The following is a 24,025-nucleotide window of genomic DNA, read 5'->3' as shown; positions in this document are numbered from 1 at the left end:
GTGTGTGTGTGGGTGTGGGTGTGTGTGTGTGTGTGTGTGTGTGTGTATGTATGTGTGTGTGTGTGTGTGTGTGTGTGTGTGTGTGTGTAGTCTATTTCCTCTAACTTTACTTAGTCTTACATTACGAGTATAGTTTTTGAGGCGTAATTCTTCGAGCAGCACGTTGAGTTCACCTTCATCAGCCAGTGTTCTGACTTTGCATGCACCGAAAGCAAAGTACTGAAGGCACTGTGTCATATCCCAGAGAGGAGCAGGTCCGACCCCTCCGCGGCAAACGGTCCATCACCGCTAGGACTGAATGGCATTGTAAGGATGTGGTATTCATGGTCGATGAGACAATGCTAGGTAGCTCACTTGCTGACTTAGGCGGTCTTAAGGGGGAACAAGCTTTATTCTGAGCCGCTCAGTGAGCTTTTCTTGTTACACCTGTTCAAGTTAGTCTCTCTAATCCTTGGAATGTGTAAGCCTCTTCACCACAAGACAGTATGCCTTTAAGTAGTTTTCCAATCATTTACTCGACCCCATTATCTTTCTTTCACCGGCCTCTTTCATTCGCTGTGTCAGTTCCTGTTGATGAAGTAATAACTCTTCCAATTGTGAGGAATTCTCGGTCCTCCCTCGTAGAAACTAGCTACAATCTGTTATTCTTTATTGCGCGGCCTCATTTTCATTGGAACCATCCATCTCCTATCCGCAATTTTGATACCTCATCCTTCACCCTCAACTCACTCTTCATAAAAGTACAAAGCAATATAACATCTCTTTTTCACTTGGTGTATTATTTTCATATTTTACTTAACCTACATTTCTGTACGGTCTTTTTTGTGATCCTCTTGTAATCATCCTGTTAAATCTTGATCTCTTTTTCGTGGTCTTTTCTACATCAATTGCTGAACCACTCTTTAATTTCATCCACTTATATTTTGTATTCTGTTATACTGTATGTACTGATTCATTCTTAGATGTAGCATGTTTTATGAATAGCGTATTTGGTTTCCGCTTCATCTCTAACCAGTTTCTAAAATAATTTAAAGTTACAAAATTCTGCTTGCCTGGGTGATAGCTGTTGGGTGGATGTCGTAGATGTGGATGGTGTGGGTCGTTGACTGGGTACCCAGCTTAAGGTGGTGCGTGTGAGTGTGTGTGTGTGTATGTGTGTGTGTGTGTGTGTGTGTGTGTGTGTGTGTGTGTGTGTGTGTGTGTGTGTGTGTCCCTCGTATGTTTGTGTATTCAGCATCCTGTGTAACTTTCATCACTCCTCATTCCTGCCTCAGCATCCCAGTGTTGGAGAAAATTATGCCCCTGTTCTACAAGCAAATTGCATGAGGAAGGCTGAGCATGAGGCGGAATACGTGCGAAATTCTTCTCGTTAATCAAATATTACCGCTGGGAGAGAGCGTTAAATTGACTAATTATCGCACCGCATTGAAAGATGGTCTGAATGTGCTGATGAGGTCGTGTCGCCGAGTCGTCATCATCAAGGAGCTGAGACTAGAAATATATTCGACTTGTGCACAACATGGAAGAGATGTTTATGAATTGCATTAGAACGACGGTGGCACAGGACTGTTGCAGCGCGCCTCGCCTTGCATTCATTATTGATGTTTGTATGCTTCTTACGCCCGCCCGAGGTGCACCATTACTGGGGTCGGGGGACCTATTAGCCTCTACAAGCTTGTTAACAGCTTACTGTTCCGGTGTAGCGCGAATGATAAGTAAAATCTTTATTTATTTATTTCTTTTATTTATTTCTTTATTTTATTTTATTTTATTTATTTATTTTTTTTTATTTATTTATTTTTTTATTTATTTATTTTTTTTTGCGAGTTTTCCTAACTTCTCGGAATCTGTATCAGTAATTGCAGTGCCTGAGTTCATGCACGTCATACCTCTACTGCTATGAATAGCGCGGTTGCACAGTTCCCACTCCAGCCACAGCCGAGAAGTGATGCTTGCACACTTGACATACACCGAGGGTTTGTATTTCTTGATGTCGGTGGTTCCCCTCTGCCCTTACCCTCCAGAGGGTCTTGAGCACTCTCCATGTGTCCGAGTCGATTCCCCAGGCTAGGGATGCGCTGGAACCTGCCGTCGTTTCAAGGATTGTGTGAAATCTGAATATAACTGTTCTCCCTCCATCCCTTCCTCATTTCCCACGGCTGAATTTGAACTCCCGCCATTACCCTCAGACCCACGAGTGGAAAGGATTTCATATACGAGTTTTGCAGGTGCACCACGAAATGGTGGGAAGCAGGAAGACCACATTTACATGTGTTGTCTCATTTCAGCAATGTATATAATATCCCCTACTGCTTCCTGTCTGTCCATTTCATTTTTTTTTTATTATTATTATTTGTTTATTTACGTACGTGTAATAAGGACATCCATCTTTTAATAGGAAGTATATTTTATAGAATTGCAGAATTTCATATTTTCCAGCTTGTGTTAGTTGCGTAACCCCATAATATTGGCGTTTTTTTTTCCACCGCAAATAATACCAGATATCCATGTCTTGAAAATTACCGTCATTATCACTCCTTCCCCTCCTCCTCCTCCTCCTCCTCTTCCTCCTCCTCCTCCTCCTCCTCCTCCTCCTCCTCCTCCTCCTCCTCCTCCTCCTCCTCTCTTCCTCTTCCTCTTCCTCTTCCTCTTCCTCCTCCTCCTCCTCCTCCTCCTCCTCCTCCTCCTCCTCCTCCTCCTCCTCCTCCTCCTCCTCCTCCTCCTCCTCCTCCTCCTCCTCCTCCTCCTCTTCCTCCTCCTCCTCCTCCTCCTCCTCCTCCTCCTCCTCCTCCTCCTCCTCCTCCTCCTCCTCCTCCTCCTCCTCCTCTTCCTCCTCCTCCTCCTCCTCCTCCTCCTCCTCCTCCTCCTCCTCCTCCTCCTCCTCCTCCTCCTCCTCCTAACACTAATCATCATCATAATCATCACCATCGACTTAACCATCGCCGTCGTTATCATATATATATATATATATATATATATATATATATATATATATATATATATATATATATATATATATATATATATATATATATATATATATATATATATATATATATATATATATATATATATATATATATATATATATATATATATATATATATATATATATATATATATATATATATATATATATATATAAGATAATAGTACTATGTTGATTGTAGTTTAATTGCGTTTTATAACTGTTGTCATTGTCTTAATAAGATCTTAGAAAGACTCACCTCCAATGTTTTCGCTCCTTTGCTGTCTTGTATGGCGTCTCTACAATTATGGTTAATATTTTTATATTTCTTTCAGTTATTCCTAACGTCGATCTTCATGGATCTCTTTGTGACACTTATGGGCTTATGGATTTACTGAGTTCCTGCCTTTCACTGTCCACTTGCCTTGGGTTTCGAATCTATCACTCGGTAAATGTTTAGGTTTAGGGAATCTTTTCACCCCGGAATGATGCGTTTTCTCTTTTTTTTCTATATTTTTTTCTTTTTATCCGACCATATTTAATTTTTTGCATTGCCAAAAGTGATATGATTATTATCATTACAGAATAATTTTTGCCTCTTTTATCCGTATATATATATATATATATATATATATATATATATATATATATATATATATATATATATATATATATATATATATATATATATATATATATATATTCATGAGGCCAATGAACATTTCTGACAGCTTTTGAGTAGCTTCTGAGATTAAGAGGCTATTATGACAATATAATTATCTTTTTCTTTAAGCCTAACTCTTATTTATATTTTACTTTTCTAGTCAAGCTTTTTGAAATCATGCTGTCATGCCGTCAATAGTTTCATTAGTATTGTATCTTCTTCACTAACTCGCCTCTCTATATTGATTTCAAGGGTTTTTTTGTGCAAAATTGTCTCTTATGCAATAACAATAGAATCTCGGAAGAAAATTTTGTGTCGTGAATTCAGTCTGTTTTTATTATTATTATTATTATTATTATTATTATTATTATTATTATTATTATTATTATTATTATTATTATTAAGTTCGGAAACTAACAATTTATACATAGTCCATCATTTCATAATCACACTTTTTAATGTTTGTTTCCTTGCCATCATTTTGTTGTTTACTCCATTTTATGACTATAAATTTTAATTCCCACATCTCTTTCCCCTATCGTAATATCATGTTAGCATCAACTATTTCCTCTCCATGACTATCTCTGTTTCGTGTTTTCTCTGCAGCTTCCACACTTACTGTTCTCACATTAAAATTCACTGTTACAGTGTCACCATCATCAGCGTATAGGACTTGAAATGTACTATTTTCTTAAAAGATAATATCTCTTTCGTCTGTAGTTTTATATAATTTCACATAGTCACCCGCTCCTCGCTTTATTTCCGTGTTATCTTTTATTCACGGTCGCATATTAAGAATGGCTTTCTCTGTTAGAAATCATTGATTTTGAACACACACACACACACACACACACACACACACACACACACACACACACACACACACACACACACACACACACACACACACACACACACACACACACACACACAGAGAGAGAGAGAGAGAGAGAGAGAGAGAGAGAGAGAGAGAGAGAGAGAGAGAGAGAGAGAGAGAGAGAGAGAGAGAGAGAGAGATTCTGGTGCTTTTGCGAAGTTAAAAATATTCATCAAAACTTCCTTCGGAGTGATGAATAGGGCGGTTGGCTCGCTGCACAGAAAATTATCCTTTTATTGCCGTGGAGCTTTGACCTCCAAACGTCATTTTCATCCGAGACAGGAAGCAAAAGCTGAATCGCGCGAGACTCAGTGTATCCTATAGCGGAATCATGATTGCATTGCTTTTCTTCTGTAAGACATGATGCGTCTTGCTGTGATTGAGATGAAATAAACAATCGTCCGAAAGGTAAAGGCGACCTGAAGAATTCCACTCAATTTGATTAGGACACGAGATTTTTTATGGCACGTCATGATGATAAGAATGTGTGCAAATGTGTTTGGCAAGGTGAGAACCGATAATAGAAAGTGAGAGTGCATCCCAGGAGACCGGCAGTAGTGACGAAAAAATAAACAAAGTATGAAACAAAAGTAAAAAAAATAAATAAATAAAATAAAATGAAGATGTAAGCAAACTTTAAAAGTGACTCAAGCTCTTCAAGTATGCGATTAATGAAATGTTTCGTGGCCTGCCGATTCATTCTTGTCGTACCTCTCTCCAGGTCTCCAGGAGGACGTTAAGAGCTGCCCTCTGTACCACCCTAAGTATCTCAATACACACACACACACACACACACACACACACACACACACACATGAGCGCGCGCCATGCTTGCCTGTAGCACACTATACTACAATAAAAAAAATTCTTGCACATACACAGGCATGTAAACACACGTGCATGTGGATGAAAATTTTAAAGTGGAAAAAAAAAGTAGAAACCAGTATTATCTTTCAGTTCAGACAAATGACACATCCCAAGCCAGGAAAGGCTCGCTCTTGCACAATGACAGCGAGATCATCATAGTATTTTGAAATCAAGTTGTCTGGAAGTTGTCTGAGTAAAGTGTGTCCTTTGCCATGCAGTAAACTTGTAAATAATGAAATGATATTACCTGCTTTCTTGATAATGGTCGGATGCGAGAGAAAATCATAGATACTCGCCGTCTTACTGATTATCTGTAGTGGAAAAAACTAAGTCATACCCGGGAAATATAAAGTTTCGTCTCCACCAATTAAAAGCGTTTCGTCAAAGCTAAGAGGTCCATGGAAGAGATCCATCTTCCACAGAACTGTCCTTATTAAACTGGAAACATTGTAGACAGCGCTCTCTGTTTCATCCCAGAGAAAGAGGGAGAAAGAGAGGTCTGACTTTTCACAAACTCCACTCTCAAGTAGGATAGCAAATAATATATCATTTACTTGCCTTTTTCAATCACAGGAGAAGATTTACTCTCCAGTAATTTAGAAATGGTTACAGGCTTGTTCGATCACAACAAAGGCACCCACATCCCACACTTTTCGGGAGCAAGTGAAAGACTGAATCGTTTTCCTGGAATATACGGTTTCATCTTTAATTAAAAACGAAACGTCAAAGGGAGGCATTCGGTAAAGAAGAAAGTTCAGTTTGCCCGTGAAGGTCTTTGTTGAGCCTGCAACGCTGCAGACGCCACCCGCTGATTTATCCTGAGAAAGCAAGAGAGAGAGGAGAGAGAGTAGAGAGGAGAGAGAGGAGAGGAGAGAGAGAGAGAGGAGGAGAGGGAGAGAGAGAGAGAGAGAGAGAGAGAGAGAGAGAGACAGAGAGAGAATCGATCACACCAACCGTTCCTGCTAATCTGTGTCCTTGAAGAGTAAAAAGAACATTTAAATCTCTCTCTCTCTCTCTCTCTCTCTCTCTCTCTCTCTCTCTCTCTCTCTCACTCTCTCTCTCTCTCTCTCTCTCTCTCACACACACACACACTCTCTACACACACACACACACACACACACACACACACACACACACACACACACCACACACACACACACACACACACACACACACACCACACACACACACACACACACACACACACACACACACACACACACACACACACACACACACACACACACACACACACACAGGATGATTGCAATTCTTCGCCATGTTCTTGCAGAAGGAAAAGTCAAATAAGCTTACTGAGCGTAATGCACTGCCAGGCTTGAGAGTTTACTAACAATGCTTTTCTGTAAGATGATTTAAGAAAATCTTCGCTGCATTTCGTTTTGTGGTTTGCATATTGGTTACATGTTCTTATTTTGTCGCTAAACCAACTTAGTTTACACAAAACACAGAAGCTATGTGGACACTCGAAAGTATGCTTTTAAATTTCCGTGAAAATGGAAGTACATTGCTAAATGCATCGTATTCCTTAACATTTCGTTGTCTGATCCATTATATTTAACATACTCTAGTTCAAATATTGTACGTTGATTTTTTAAGCGTGTTTTCAAGATTCTGGGTGTAATCTAATAAGGATTCTGCATCATAAAATGGAAAACCACACGTGACAACACTACCAATTATCTATGTGGCCTTTGAAAATAATCCTTATGGAAAGTGCATAGCTTTATAGAACAGGTTGGATGACGTTTTCTTAATGAATATATTACACATAAAAAAAAATTCTAGTTCCACACTAATCTCCTACAGTACATCTCATAAATGTTTTCGTGGGTTATGATATTTCTTTCTTTTATTCTTCAGTCGTAATAAGAGTTGTGAAAGCTGTATAAGGTCAAGGGCGTGCGCCTGTCATTATTATCGTGCGCATATAACTGCATCATGTACAATTGCCGTCATTTCCTTGCCCTCTCTGCCTTGGCCGTTGGAGGCAATGACGAGCCTAGGTATAATTATGAGGTCGGAGAATCAGTTTAGCGGTGGGGAGGATGCGTTGACAGAGGGGAAACAATGAAGACGTTAGGAAGAAAGGAACCGTCTGTCATCCCCCTCCCAGACAATGCCGCGGCAGCCAATATATGTTCTGTCCCCGCCATCCACAATGAGCACAAGGCGTAATCACATGGGAGTTTATGAGACCTCACTTGATTCCCTTCACAATACAAAGCTTGCCATTATTTTGTCGCTGAGACATAAAAATTAGCACGGGGAGAATAATGCACTTCTTGTCCTCTATGCCTGTCTCAGCTGAAATAGAGAAATCAGTATTGAAAAGCCAGTTCCTTATTTATTTATTTATTTTTTTTTTTTCTGCTTCTCTTTATGCATAGTTGAGTTTGCGTGAAAGGTTTATGTGCTGAATATTTTTGCGAGTGAGTCCGTTCATGCAGTTTATCGTTTTGCATTTTGCGTGGGACTCTGAACACAAAATACAACTTTAAATATTTAGATAAATCGTAAAACACCGCACAGCGATTAATACTCGATGTCCCCTGCAATATTTTACCCTCCCAACATTGTCATAAGTTTTAAAAAGGGAATCTTGTAACGCGAAATTCTTGTAACCTAAAAATCACTTAATATAAAATATTTTTAAAACTTCGGCATTCCCATAACTCTCAATGACTTCCTGCGAATTTCTCTTCTTCACATGTATTTTATCATATATTTATTCGATAATGTTCTCGATTTTTTTTTTTTTTCGTGTGTTTTAGATTTTCTTAGCAGATCGGTAGGTGGAGTGTGTGTGTGTGTGTGTGTGTGTGTGTGTATGTGTGTGTGTGTGTGTGTGTGTGTGTGTGTGTGTGTGTGTGTGTGTGTGTCCTGCCTCGATGTAAAACCAAAACTATTTTGTGTTGTATAAGTGAGTTATTATTTCATGCTGTATTCGAAACTTATTCTATATTCGTCCCGTAGTACGAGTGACCTTTTTTTTTTTTCATTTTCTCTTTGTATGCATTTATTCTTTCTCTTCCTATCATTATCATCATCATTATTTTCTGTCATTTTTGTTTTCCTCCTCCTCCTCCTCCTCCTCCTCCTCCTCCTCCTCCTCCTCCTCCTCCTCCTCCTCCTCCTCCTCCTCCTCCTCCTCCTCCTCTCGTCCTCTATTTTCAAATTAATAAGTTATTGAATTTTACGCCACATTTAAGGAGGTCACCTTTCCACACACGTGACAGGAAGTAATACTCTCGTCAGTCTTGAAAACTGCAAAGGAATTATGCCTAATGCACCATTGCCTTCGTACCCTTACTTTAGAACATTTTAAAGACTTGTTTCCCATCTTAGGCTATTACTTGCCAGATCAGCGCCAGAATTATAAGTACCACACTTTCCTTGTACATGAAATTTTAGCCCCCTCCTTTTTTTTTTTTTACTAGGTAAATTACGTATGCAGTTTATCGTCACAAATATGAAAGCTTTATTGGTTTGCTGGACTCACTTGGCCTGTGTAGTCGTTATCATAATTATTTCTCTTTTTTTATTTGTCTTAGTTATCAAGGCGCTTGCCATCTTGATGTTGCGTATCAGTTATGTTCCTTTCTGGGGCGTTAGCGTTGGAAGTAGCTGGTAGTAGATTAATGTGTGATTGGAAGGAATATAAGGTACTTATTCACTTTTCCTCTCTGAGACCCCTGACCACGGATTTATGGTGTATGGCGTGCGTGTTCATTTTTAAAAGGGGATTCCTGTTCGGAGTCTAGTATTAAACGCCATCTCACAGTAGTTTCCGCGCAGATGATACCGACAGTAGTCATAGCTAACAACTCAACCTTTCCATAGCTTTGCCCTGTATTTTTCGAGGCGCTCAAAGGTTTAGCTTACGTCGCCTTCACTGTATGAGCTCAAGATGAACTCCGCTGCAGATAGTTTGAGATTTTGGACTTTTTTTCGTTCACTGCACTAGTATACGGATCAGAGCTCTCGACTGGTTCCGGATCAGCATTTTGTTACATATTATTTTGATATTGATCACCTTTAATGTACTTCAGCTTACTTTCCATAACTTCATCATCCATTATGTGTGTATCCATTCTGAGTGACTAACGATTTTTTTTTCTTTTTCTTGCTCTTAATGTATTGTTGCAAATATCTAATCGACATAATGAGTCTGTTGCACCCCCTTTGTTTCTCGCCTCAGCTTCCTGTCTTTTATTTTTTCACGCCTCCCTTCACTGACACTGCATCCTCATGCACTACAATGGCGGTGCTGTTTGGGACTCAGTGTGAGTCTGGAATTGATCCGCAGTCCACTCCAGCTAGAAAATAATCTACAACCTCTCCTTTACTGCCATCTTTGTAGCGGAACTGTTCGCTTTTCTTAGTTATTAGAATGATTTAATACTTAAAGATGTTACGGCCCAATGTTTTTGTTCCTGAGTTTTTTTTTTTTTTTTTTTTTCCAATTAAGCACATTTTGGATGGCTTATTGTTTGGTGACAGTGAAGCAGATCGCTTTCCATCATATCACAGGATTCCGGTGCGTCAGGTAACACAAAATGATGCTACAGGTACATCTCACGCTCTCCTCTTTGTTAGCCACTGAATGGTTCTGGCTTCTCTAGCTGTCTGTTCCGCTCGCCATGTGTTGCCAAGCCGGTGGCGACGGACATTATTTAAAACATTTATTATTGGTTTAGGTTCATTATTTATAATTTTGACTTTGTGATGTTAAAACAGTGAAAACTTTTTTTCTTTAATATGAAATAAACCTTTTTTTTGTTGTTCTTTGTTTTTTTTATATAATGAAAACTATAAAGTTGATTCAATGTTTTTAGTAATTACGCTCGTGTGGGAATACACGAGCGTAATTTCGCTGTTCTAGTCGAAGAGAGAGAGAGAGAGAGAGAGAGAGAGAGAGAGAGAGAGAGAGAGAGAGAGAGTGAGAGAGAGAGAGAGAGAGAGAGAGAGAGAGGAGACTTGTAGGAAATTCAGTACAGAATTTTAATACTTATTGTTTTCAGATTTCTAAATGTAATTTTTTGTCCTTCTTGCAAGTAAGTAATTGACAACAGAAAGTTACAGGGTTCTCTACTGCAAAACTAGCAAAGTACATACATGTATTTGTAACTAAAACTACACAAAATAAAATTGCAAAATAATTCATTAGAATTTGATTAATAAAATTAGATAATTAGATAAACTAAGTAATAGAGCTGTGACATCAATTATCTCGTCTGCTCTTAACTTACCGTACATTGCAAGCCTTGCTGCTGCTGCAGCTACTGCTGTTGCTGCTGCTGTATGAAACATTGCGACGTAGCCTGTGCTTATTTCCGTATTTTTTTTTCTTTATTTTCCAATTAACTCTCTCCTCCGTTTCTTTTTTTCTTTTTTTCTTTTTTTTCGTTTTTCAACTCGACTGTCATTTTTATGTATAGGAATTTTGCCTCCTGATGTGTTATGGAAAAAGTGGATCGCTAGTCTATTGATGAAGAACAAAGAGGCGAATGAGAATGTTATTGGTGGCGAGAATTGATCACTGGCACAGAAAAAACTGGATTTAAATTACCGCATGATTCCTTAACAGTCGCACTCGTCTGTTAGGGACCACATTTTCAAATATCCAGCGTCTTATTTCGATTATTTTTAGCGGGCTGCAGTGGATGTTATTGGTGTTTTGAATGGTGCCTTTATAACTCTAGCGACAGATAAACAAGAAGTCTGCATCATCAATAGGGAAAACACTGATGAGAACCCTACTGATCATCTTTGATCAGAAGGGTTCTCATCTTTGAGAGCCATTGAAAATACTTGTCCGGATGTTGTTCTGCTGTTCCATATCACTGCAACAGGAAGAAAATATATCTTGCTTAGGTATGTGAGACGTGATAGGCAAATAGCATGCTGTAGAGAAGGGCCACAGTTATATAGGCATTTTCACTCAATTCTGCCCTCTCACAACCCCATTCAGGCACTCCTTGACCATACTTGTAATTGTATCCACAGCAATAACACTTAAGCACGTATTCCCAAATTATTTCGACTACTTTTAACAGGTTTTTGTGGATGTTACTGGAGTTTTAAAAAGTGCTTTCATCATGTTTCAGCTGACATTTTAAAAGAGGACTTTGCTACAAGAAAGGAAAAAAACACTAACTCAATTGACCATCTCTGTGGCCTTTAAAAATAGTACATGTGAGAGGATAAAGCTTTATGCTGGTGATGGTATCTTTTTATCACATCCATCACTGCCTACCCTTATGGCGCGTCATCCTTACTCATCGTATTCGTGCACGCAGCCCTTTCCAGTAGTTCCTTCGCCAATACCTGAGGCCGGTTCAGACTTCTCAGTTCTGCCGTACCTAAGAGTGTTACGCAGTGTAGTGCCGTAATTGGTGTCACAGTAATGTTTGTGGTAAACTTGCAGCAAGAATGAGTTATAAAGTTTCTTTCTAAGAGTAAAAGGTTTAAATGAAGCTAACGTGATTTGCAGCTCTTCTTAAGCAACCATGAAATAGATCATTTTACCATCTCACATTTCTAACGGGAATACTTTCTTTCCATGTATTCTACATTCACATTAAGCGTAACAACACAGCGAAACCCACGGCGGCTTGGGACTTGTACCGTCCCGAACAGCCTGATCTCTTTCCATTCTATATGATTTTTTTTTTCTGTGTGTGTGTGTGTGTGTGTGTGTGTGTGTGTGTGTGTGTGTGTGTGTGTGTGTGTGTGTGTGTGTGTGCTTGCGTGCGCGCGCTGAGTGTTGCAGAAGGGAAAGCAAAGAGTGTATTTATTGTATATTTAGGAAAATAAAAATTTATTTAATTTATTCAGCTTTGTGGTTGTGGAGTTGGAAGTTTTTTTTTTTTTTATTAATATTCTGATCAACATGAGTTATGAATGACACACTAATAGATATTGAAAACTGGAGAATTTACCTGGAATTGCGTGTAACATTTAATATTGGTAAATCAGGAAAGGGATAATTTATTTATTTATTTTTTTTCGTGACAGACTTAAAAAGACGAACTCTAATCCGCTGTGTTGCCAGCGAGTTTTTCAAGGAGGGTTTAATTTGGCAAAACTGTGAAGCAGAAAGCGTGAGTGGGACGAGCAAACAACTCAGATCCGTGTTCACAAGTGTCGACGTCTTACCTGGACCATTTTTTACAAGCTTTGGTGGAATTTATTGGGAACCCAAAGGTTTTCCCATGAATCTTGTGGTATTTCAACAGAGATTCTACATTATTAATGGAAAACATTATCGTATTAACTACAATGACCATCTTTGAGACCTTTAAAAATAGTCCTTATGAAAGCCTAAGGCCTTTTCCATGAGATGATGACTTCACTGAGTGGTGAAATACAGTTTAAAGTCAATTATATGGCGAAGCGCTTCAAAAACATACTTTTTTTTTTTGACTCGTCGCCATACGATTGACTTTAAACTATATTCGCCAATCAGTGCAATACAAAACGTCTGGTAAAAAGCATACTACGGCTATAACTTTAGTCGTTCATTAATTAAGGAAGTAATCGTAAAAATATAACTCGATTTAAATACTTTTGTACTTTATTGAGTATGGCCGATATTGTCTGTTTCTTTAGTCATCTGAATAAATCTTATGTTTTTGAAAAGCTGAATATTCGTTTGACTTTATAATGTATTGTGAGCGCGCGCGGGCGCGCATACACACACACACACACACACACACACACACACACACACACACACACACACACACACACACACACACACACACACACACACACACACACACACACACACGTTATCTACAACAATAATATTCCACTTTTACCACCTCCTTTAATCCTCTCACGTGGTGCTTTTCATAGAGTAGTGATTGTGCTTCCCTCGCTGCTCCTCTTCCACCCCATGCGGTGCCTTCAATGCTTCAGACTTTTCATCAATAAACCATAGAACAGCCAGCGTTTTGTTTCCTTATTACAACGTAAACTTTTATAGGACAGGAGTATCAAGACTAATTTGTCCAGTTTTCTTTTTTTTTTTTTTTTTTCTCACTGCTTTTGTTTTTAGATACCTATGACTAAGATATTTTTAAGTAATTTTTTCTATGCATGTAAAAATCTAAAAAATATCCAGATCTAATCTCATCTGCGTGTTGATATTGCTGAGAGTTTATTCCATACACTTTCATTCCCTATTCCTTCCTGCTTCCTGCGCCTCCTGCTCCGCTCTCTCCTCTCACTCGCGCCTCCTCACCACCCGAAAGAAAATATTCAAGAACTGCCTTGCACATTTTCACGTTTTCACATTTCTTTGCTCCACCTCTCTCTCTCTCTCTCTCTCTCTCTCTCTCTCTCTCTCTCTCTCTCTCTCTCTCTCTCTCTCTCTCTCTCTCTCTCTCTCGTATTTTTTTTTTTATTGTAGGTACTGGTTTCTTTTTATTCGTTTCTTAACATACGGAAGCATTTACTGTCGTGTGTGTGTGTGTGTGTGTGTGTGTGTGTGTGTGTGTGTGTGTGTCTAGACTCTAGATTGTATGGGGAGAGAGTACGTATGCGCGCATGCGTTTGTAAAAAAACAGTTAAATATTTTGGGAAAGAATTACCATCATAAATTCTGATGTAAGCAAAATATGTCCATCCATGAATAATGGTAAGGCGCTTAAATGCAGAAGCAATTAGCATTATTTTCAGAGACACAAATTGGTGTAGCCTGCATATTTCTGGTTCTTACTTCAAGTCAAACTTTCTTTCCTACATGTTACTTTCAGCTTGAGTTTAAGTAAGTTCCAGTATTTACTCTTGGCTAGAGGCAGAACACCGGCAGTCACCGTAACGCTATATATATATATATATATATATATATATATATATATATATATATATATATATATATATATATATATATATATATATATATATATATATATATATATATATATATATATATATATATATATATATATATATATATATATATATATATATATATATATATATATATAGCGTTACGGTGACTGCCGGTGTTCTGCCTCTAGCCAAGAGTAAATACTGGAACTTACTTAAACTCAAGCTGAAAGTAACATGTAGGAAAGAAAGTTTATATTATATATTATTATTGAATATATTATTGAATAATGGAAAATATTTGTTATTGTAAACCTTATTGATGTCTTTATTAGTGCAATTTTTGTTGTCGTTGTTGTTGTTCTTGTTGTTGTTCTTATCATCATTATTATCAGCATCATTATTATCATAATCATCATCAGTATTGTCATTGTTGTTGTTGTTGTTGCTGTTGTTGTTGTTATCATTTCCTTATTTTTTAATGCTGTCATCTTCCATCACCAATAAAAATTACCAGCCTAGGAACAAAGATGTGATCATCGCGCACCACGTAGTGAAGGAAATAATGAACTCCCTGAAGAAACATGCAAGTAATTGCAGCATATATAAAAGTAACGTGTGGGCAGTTTATTTGATTTTTGGATCTCTATCACACACACACACACACACACACACACACACACACACACACACACACACACACACACACACACACACACACACACACACACACACACACACACACACACACACACACACACACACACACACACACACACACACACACACACACACACACACACACACACACACACACACACACACACACACACACACACACACACACACACGTTCTTGTTCTTCATGACAGGAAAAAAAAAACGGGAAAGGGTTTCTTGTTGTTAATGAAACGGGAGAACGTATTCGAAAGATATGAAAGCGGAGCTTTATTAAAACCGACCGATGGATTCTCAACAGCCTCCCTTCACAGCACCATTAGGCCTCGTAGATCTGGTAACACTTCACAACGGGCCACTTACCTCGGGCACTGACGCTAAAATTCCCATGTTGAAGGGAGGGAAGGGGGGCAGCTGGGTGGTGCCTGCATGCCTGGGGATATGCCACTGAGGAATACACGTCTAATCCGTCATTTTTATCAGCCGTGGTGCTTACAATACACTTACATACAACAGTAGCAGCAGCAGCAATAATATCAACTGCAGCACCAATATTGAAACCTCGGTCCACAGAGACGAAAGATTCTGTAAATACCCTAACAAGAGGCACAGCAATCCTCAGAGCAATGAAGGGATTACGTATTAATTGACCAGGATTGTCAAGTGATATAGGAAAGTAAGAAAAGTGTAAAAGGAGAGAAATTGATACGTTCACCTGATTCATTTCATATTTACTTATATAGTGAAGAAAAATTACAAGTGTCTGATCATGCTTAAAGGATAGAATTGAAATATTGGAAGGATGAAAATCAAGCTGATTTCTCAGCCAGCCAATGGAAGTAAAGCCTTATCTCCCTGCAACTTGATCTAGGGAAGCTCTACACGGCAATCAATTATCACTGCTTTGTGCCCAATTACGTGAGCGTCTCCAGTGATTAGTGAGGTGGAAAGGAGGTTTTATGGTTGTCGAGGATATGAAACTGAGCCCCTAATTGTTTCGTTTACTTATTATTTGTCTCATTTCTGCCCAAGTGCAATATTTTTATAAGGCGAAATTATTTATTGTCATAACCGTTTATACTGTTTCTGTAATGTTCCATGATTACTTATTTACTAAGTGTAAATGGTGAAGGGCGGAGCACCGCCTCACAACTCCAACTCCAGGATTTTTTTATTTTTTATTTTCAGTGTATGGGATTCATCAAGGAAAGGATTAGACACGTGGTAAAGTTGCACCCGTATATTGATTAAAAATGTACTGTTGTTATAAAGTGGTGATGGCAAGTAGCCCGCTGCGGCCGAGGAAGGGCGTGACGGCGCCTCACACGGCAGCCGCAGGAACAGAATGTGTGTGTGTGTTTGTGTGTGTGTGTGTGTGTGTGTGTGTGTGTGTGTGTGTGTGTGTGTGTGTGTGTGTGTTATAGGTTTTATTGGTTTTTGTACTAAAACTTAACTATTCCAGGTGTGATCCGCACGGTAGTGTCCCTGGACCGAGAGGCGGCTCGGGGCTACTGGCTAGCTGTGGTGGTGTCCGACGGGGGAGCGGCGCCACTCACTGACACCTGCCATGTGAGTCCTTGTATTCCTGCCCCTCACTTGCACTGGCTCCTCCAATACACACACACACACACACACACACACACACACACACACACACACACACACATACACTACTTTCTCTATCCTCATTTTCAATCCAAAGCTGGATGTCGCGTTTATGTGCGCAACGACTTAACCTGCTCTCGTGCCCACGCTCTTGAATCTTCTGAGTTTTCTACCATCTGACTACAGAGTCGCTCCCAAACTAAATTTATCTGTGCTGTATACCTCTCACCTAACTCCTCTGACTGTAAGAAATTCTTTGACTTCCAAAGTGGAGCACATTCTAACTCTCTTCCCTTTTGCAGAGATCTCCATTCTTGGAGACTTCATTGTTCACCACCGGCTTTGGCTTTCCTCTCCCTTCACTGACCATCCTGGTGAACTAGCCTTCAACTTTGCTATCCTCCACGACCTAGATCAAATGGTGCAACACCTTACTCGTATTCCTGACCGTCTTGAAGATACGCCCAACATTCTTGACCTTTTTCCCGACCTCTAATCCTTCTGCTTATGCTGTTACCCTCTCTTCTCCGTTGGGCTCCTTCGATCACAATCTCATATACTCGTATGTATCTTGTCCTATCGCTCCAATCCCTCCTCAGGATCCCCCTAAGCGAAGGTGCCTCTGACGTTTTGCCTCTGCTAGTTGGGGGAACCTGAGGAGGTATTTTGCTGATTTTCCTTGGAATGACTACTGCTTCCGTGTCAGAGACCCGTCTTTGTGTGCCGAGCGCATAACAGAGGTGATAGTGTCTGGCATGGAGGCGTACATTCCCCACTCTTTTTCTCGACCTAAACCTTCCAAACCTTGGTTTAACACAGCTTGTTCTCGTGTTATACATGATAGAGAGGTGGCCCACAAAAGGTACTTAAGCCTTCCATCACCAGAATCTCATTCACTTTTTATTTTTGCACGGAACCATGCCAAGTCTGTTCTCCAACTAGCCAAAAACTCCTTCATTAACAGAAAGTGTCAAAATCTTTCAAGATCTAACTCCCCTCGTGACTTCTGGCATTTAGCCAAAAATATCTCCAATAACTTTGCTTCTTCTTCTTTCCCTCCTTTATTTCAACCAGATGGCACCACTGCTATCACATCTATTTCTAAAACTGAACTCTTCGCTCAAACCTTTGCTAAAAACTCTACCTTGGATGATTCTGGGCTTGTTCCTCCCTCTCCTCCACCCTCTGACTACTTCATGCTACCTATTAAAATTCTTTGTAATGATGTTTTCCATGCCCTCGCTGGCCTAAACCCTCGGAAGGCTTATGTACCTGATGGGGTCCCTCCTATTGTTCTCCGAAACTGTGCCTCCGTGCTTGCACCTTGCCTAGTCAAACTCTTTCAGCTCTGTCTGTCAACATCTACATTTCCTTCTTGCTAGAAGTTTGCCTATTCCTATTCAGCCTATTCCTAAAAAGGGTGACCGTTCTAATCGCTCATACTACCGTTCTATTGCTTTAATTTCCTGCTTATCTAAAGTTTTTGAATCTATCCTCAACAGGAAGATTCTTAAACACCTTTCACTTCACAACCTTCTATCTGATCACCAGTATGGGTTCCGTCAAGGCCGCTCTACTGGTGATCTGGCTTTCCCTACTGAGTCTTGGTCATCCTCTTTTAGAGATTTAGGTGAAATTTTTGCTGTTGCCTTGGATATATCAAAAGCTTTTGATAGAGTTTGGCACAAAGCTTTGATTTCCAAACTACCCTCCTACGGCTTCTATCCTTCTCTCTGTAACTTCATCTCAAGTTTCCTTTCTGACCGTTCTATTACTGCTGTGGTAGACGGTCACTGTTCTTCTCCTAAATATATTAACAGTGGTGTTCCTCAGGGTTCTGTCCTGTCACCCACTCTCTTCTTATTATTCATTAATGACCTTCTAAACCAAACTTCTTGTCCTATCCACTCCTACGCTGATGATACCACCCCACACTTTTCCACGTCTTTTCATAGATGTCCAGCCCTTCAGGAAGTAAACATTTCACGCAGGAAACCCACAGAACGCCTGACTTCTGATCTTTCTAAAATTTCTGATTGGGGCAGAGCAAACTTGGTATTGTTCAATGCCTCAAAAACTCAATTCCTCCATCTATCAAGTCGACACAACCTTCCAGACAACTATCCCCTCTTCTTCAATGACACTCAACTGTCCCCATCTTCTACACTGAACATCCTCGGTCTGTCCTTTACTTATAATCTCAACTGGAAACCACATCTCATCTCTAGCTAAAACAGCTTTTATAAAGTTAGGTGTTCTGATACGTCTCCGCCAGTTTTTTCTCACTCCCCACCCCACCTGCTAACTCTGTACAAGGGCATTATCCATCCATGAATGGAGTATGCTTCACATGTCTGGAGGGGGTTCCACTCATACCGCTCTTCTAGACAGGGTGGAATAAAAATTTGAGCTTTTCGTCTCTATCATCTCCTCTCCTCTAACTGATTGTCTTCAGCCTCTCTCTCATCGCCGCAATGTTGCATATCTAGCTGTCTTCTACCGCAATTTTCATGCTAACTGTTTTTTTCTGATCTTGCTAACTGCATGCCTCCCCTTCTCCCGCGGCCTTGCTGCACAAGACTCTCTTCTTTCTCTCACCCCTATTCTGTCCACCTCTCTAATGCAAGAGTTAACCAGAATTCTCAATCGTTCATCCCTTTCTCAGGTAAACTCTGGAACTCCCTGCCTGCTTCTGTATTTCTAACTTCCTATGTCTTGAATTCCTTCAAGAGGGAGGTTTCAAGACACTTATCCTTCAATTTTTGACTACCGCTTTGGACCCTTTTTCTTGGACTGACATTTCAATGGGCTTTTTTTTTTTTTATTATTGGATTTTGTTGCCCTTGGCCAGTGTTCTTCCTACATAAAAAAAAAAAAAAAAAAAAAAAAAAAAACGCGTACTGTAGTGGTCAGCACCGAAAAGGCCCGGGTTCGAATCCCAGGCATGACGAGGCAAATGAGCAAGCCTCTTAATGTGTATCCACTGTTCACCTTCCAGCAAGTAGATACAGGATGTAACCCGAGGGGTTTTGACCTCGGTGCCCCGGTATATGACGTGTTAGTGGTCTCATTCCTATCCAAAGATCGGTTATATGAGACCCGAGCTCTTTCCGTAGCGGAACGGCTGGCTGGGTGACCAGCAGACGACCGGAGGTGAATGACACCCCTCACACACTCACATACATACGTGCATGCCAGTGAAAATATCCACAGCTTTAATCTATTTTTTTCTTCTTCTCGGAACATTACAGATACTATACATGTAAAGCACTTTTTTTATTTATTTATTTATTTATGAATGTTATTTATTTTTTTATTTATTTTATTTATTTATTTATTTATTTATTTATTTATTTTATTTTTTTTCCTTAAGGGGACTGAGTGATGCCTGGTCTGTGTTCGCTTTGGGTGTCGTCACCCGCCATCTTTCACAGGTGGAGGGTTAATATTATATCATTTGCTCGCGTTCTCTATCATGACCCTGACTCTGTTCTGTGATGCAGAAATAAATCATATTATTTTTCTTCTTTCCAAAGAATTTTCCGTTTCATTTTATTTGATTATTATTATTGTAGAATATGAAATTACACGACTTCTTCCACTCAAATATCTTGGCATTACAGCAGCAGTGTCTTGCTGCTTAGGAGGAAACGCTAAGAAAAAGCTGTATACTTGGTATTGCAATACCTTGTACATAAACTTTGTTAATGTCATAATTCAAATTTCCATCCTGTAATGATGATGGTTTTACAGACATTGTGATTATCAGTAACATGATTACACAATATTTTATTCCCTCACCTACCAATTCGACCATTGTTGGTATACACACACACACACACACACACACACACACACACACACACACACACACACACACACACACATAGAATATGTGACATTAAATTCAACACAGGCAATAATTGTGTAGCGTGCATACTTTACCAAGAGGCACACCAGCCATCAGACTAACAACATGTCAGATATTAGTGACCCAGAGTTGACAGGTGAAGAAAATCTTTCAACGAGTGGCAACACTAATTTTCAGGAATACACTGCTTAGATACATATACACAAATTATTTTCACTAAACATTCGGTTAAGTCTATCCAGGCAGTTCAAGTGCACAAGCTTTATTTGAGGTTGTTATGTTTTTTTCTTCATGTTCTGTCATTATTATATTACTATAAGTAGTAGCAGTAGAAGGAGTAATACAGTAGAAGGAGTAATAGTGATAGTAGTAGTAGTAGTAGTAGTAGTAGTAGTAGTAGTAGTAGTAGTAGTAGTAATAGTAGTAGTAACAGTAGTAGTAGAAAAAATAGTATTAGCAGTCGTAGTAGGAATTATAGTAGCAATGGTGCTAATAAAAATAGTAGTAGTAGTAGTAGTTGTCGTTGGTGTTGTTGTTGTTGTTGTTGTTGTTGTACGTACGTACGTACTAGTGGCAGTAGCAACAGGAATACCAACAGCAACAGCAACAATAGTAACATTAGTAGTAGGCATGTTTTTTTCAAATATTGTAATCATTATAAATGGCATGTTTTATCCAGAAATCCATGGAAAAAAATATTACATTGGAAAGCATTCACTAGTCACTCCTGAAAACTTTTTTTACCTAGTCTTTTCCTCTTTTCGGACACGTCGAGGCTGCCGATGCGTGATTGGCTGACACACTAGAGGTCACGTAGCGTTCTGTCGACGGTGGAAAAAGAAGACAAAAAGAATAGTATTTTGACCAGAAACTTAACGCGCACAGAAAATCGGAAGTGGCATTGCAAATAATACATTTTCGCATACTGAAGTGCCTGGATTATTCCTCAGTGATGTTATATAAGAAATGGTAGTATTGCTAAAGTTACTTCCGTCTTGTGTTCCCTTGTCATTCATTTCTTTTTTAATAAGAAGCACAGAAAACTAAATGAAGAGCAGGGACTTAATTAATTTATCATGTGAGACCCCCATTGAATGTTGCATGCCTGCCGCGAAGTCTTACTGAAGACAGATAACATTTCCCTCCTCACTTTTTTCTTCAGTATGTGATACCATCATTTAACTGAACCTCCCTAAAATACTTCCTTCTTTCTGCACAAGAAAATGTTTCACTATTAAGTAAGAATTTGTTTGTCATTGTTAATTGTAGGCTTATGCTTTGCCGTGGGTGTAGAAAACCAAAGAAAGATTTGCTAAAGCACCTGTTAAACTAAGATGGTGGATCATTTAGAATAATTATCTGCACGGCGTTTAGGGATCAGTAATGAAAAGAGCCTTTGTTATTTGTTATTTATTTATTTATTTATTTATCTTTTTTTTATTTATCTGAGTATTGTTGTTGTTGTTGTTGTTTGTTTGAACACGCAAGAAAGAAATGAAGTAGTTATGATCAGATGATTAGGATAGCACACTCATTTTCAGTGTGTTGCCTCTACTTTAAGTCCTCCGACCTGCTGCAACTCTGCCAGTTATCAGGTGTTGCAAGCCCTCATCATAGTGCACTGACAGACAAGCTATTACTACACACACACACACACACACACACACACACACACACACACACACACACACACACACACACACACACACACACACATTCTCTCTCTCTCTCTCTCTCTCTCTCTCTCTCTCTCTCTCTCTCTCTCTCTCTCTCTCTCTCTCTCTCTCTCTCTCTGTCTTTCCTTCCGCGATCTAATTGCGCTGAAGGCACTTAAATTAAAACAATTGTCTTTTATGCAATCTTGTCGTAAATTAGCAGAGCCTTTCTCCCGTGGCATCCTCCATTCCTAAGAATTAGTTTTTATTAGTGAATTAATTAAAATATATTAGTGAATAAATTAATTGTTTAAACTCCTTGCTCATTTAGCTTTACAAAATTGCATGCGACCCATTTAGCTAATATTGCTTCTCTCTCTTTCTCTCTCTCTCTCTCTCTCTCTCTCTCTCTCTCTCTCTCTCTCTCTCTCTCTCTCTCTCTCTCTCTCTCTCTCTCTCTCTCTCTCTCTCAGACAATATGATTTACCTTTCACATTATAGATTTGAAATAGTCGTGTTGCGGTTTTTTTTTTTTTGATTGCTACAAAAGAGTATAGTACTTTATATTGTATAATAAGGCTTCAGTAAAGATTGTCAACATTAACCCAAAGGCCATCGATCCTAGTAATGAAATAATTTCATGAATCCAAATGTCTCGGTTACTGTTTCTTGAAATCTATCCATCACTAGTTATCGCCTCACCACTATGAAAGGTAGCTCTGCCGTAAGTCCACTAACTTAGAGTAGTTTCTTAGTAAATGTTGCCCAGTAAGGGGACAAAGCAGTCATTATGGAAGTGCTGAACTTCCTTGTATTACGCGAAGTAGCCATCACCAAAGTGAGTGTAGTCCTTGTATTATCCTTGTGAGGTGAGGCCGCTGGCGCTCCACTATCTGACTTGCTAATTCATAGACATGCGATGTTCAAAGGTTAGAAAGGTTGGTGATCATGGCACCCTGGTTATGTTCACTAGCGCCCCTTATCCAGTCTGTCAAAAGGGTTATTGAACCACAAAGGGAATAGACGGAAAATTTCACTACAAGGATGATTTTTATTTACTATTTATTTATTTAAGTGAAAACAGCACGAACTCATATTCTGTTGTTTCTTTAGGAAAGAGATTGATCTTAGAAAACAATAGTAATTTTCTAAATCTTCCTCTGTTGTGTAGTAAGTATAATATCGCGTCAAAATTATTGCACTTCTGATCATTGAGGAGCGTAAACTCTAACTTTTATGAAAACTTGAAAAAAAAAAAAAAAAGGTATTGGATAAAGACATCTTTATTGTGCCTAACATTGATTTCTGAGTGTGCTAATTTTCGTATCACCAATGCCTCAGTCGCCGAATCACGAATACCCACGGTAGATTCGTTTATTGTTTTCGAAGCCTCGCAATTGTTTTTGTACTTCATTCCAGCGTGGCGGTGTCACGGTCGACGTGGCGAAGACAGGATCGTAAGGAAAGCAACTGTTCTTATATATATATATATATATATATATATATATATATATATATATATATATATATATATATATATATATATATATATATATATATATATATATATATATATATATTCACACTCAAGGAGACACAGCCGGGTTTACACAGAACTTGAACCATAGAATACTCCGAGAGAAGAACGGAGCAGGGGATCCGAGCAAGGCGACCAGAGTTCGTATCTTGGGCTACGCAGACGTCCCAGACGTTAGGTCTCATCCGTATCCGATACATTTAACGAACCTAGGCTTGAACAATTTCGAAACAATAATACCTTAACAGAATTTACAATGACAAATGCTCTCAGATAGGTAAACTGTAATTTCCTTTCGTCATACACAAATGGTTATACATTTAAATATACGATTATATTAGCTCCGAATGCGACAGGCGGTACAGTCCGTAAAGGCTGAAGAGCAGTGCTTCCCAAATTATGCGGTGTAAGAAGAATACAGGGGGAGTGTAAAGTCATCCGGCCA

At 39.1% G+C, this 24,025-nt stretch overlaps 1 protein-coding gene across 8 annotated transcripts in view; it reads left to right on the top strand.

Annotated features, from left to right (window-relative positions):
* The window catches only part of LOC135101967 (fat-like cadherin-related tumor suppressor homolog), a 369,471-nt gene that overhangs the window by 255,109 nt on the left and 90,337 nt on the right, over positions 1-24,025 (top strand). For all 8 annotated transcript variants that reach the window (XM_064006485.1, XM_064006511.1, XM_064006496.1 and 5 more), the window contains one exon: positions 16,375-16,481. In XM_064006485.1, coding sequence (XP_063862555.1) covers positions 16,375-16,481 — 107 coding nt within the window. The remainder of the gene's footprint in view (positions 1-16,374; positions 16,482-24,025) is intronic.

This window comes from Scylla paramamosain, chromosome 1, assembly GCF_035594125.1.
Source record: "Scylla paramamosain isolate STU-SP2022 chromosome 1, ASM3559412v1, whole genome shotgun sequence".
Taxonomy (NCBI): domain Eukaryota; kingdom Metazoa; phylum Arthropoda; class Malacostraca; order Decapoda; family Portunidae; genus Scylla; species Scylla paramamosain.
Note: the sequence above shows the minus strand (reverse complement) of the source record. Positions and strands in the feature narration are given on the sequence as shown.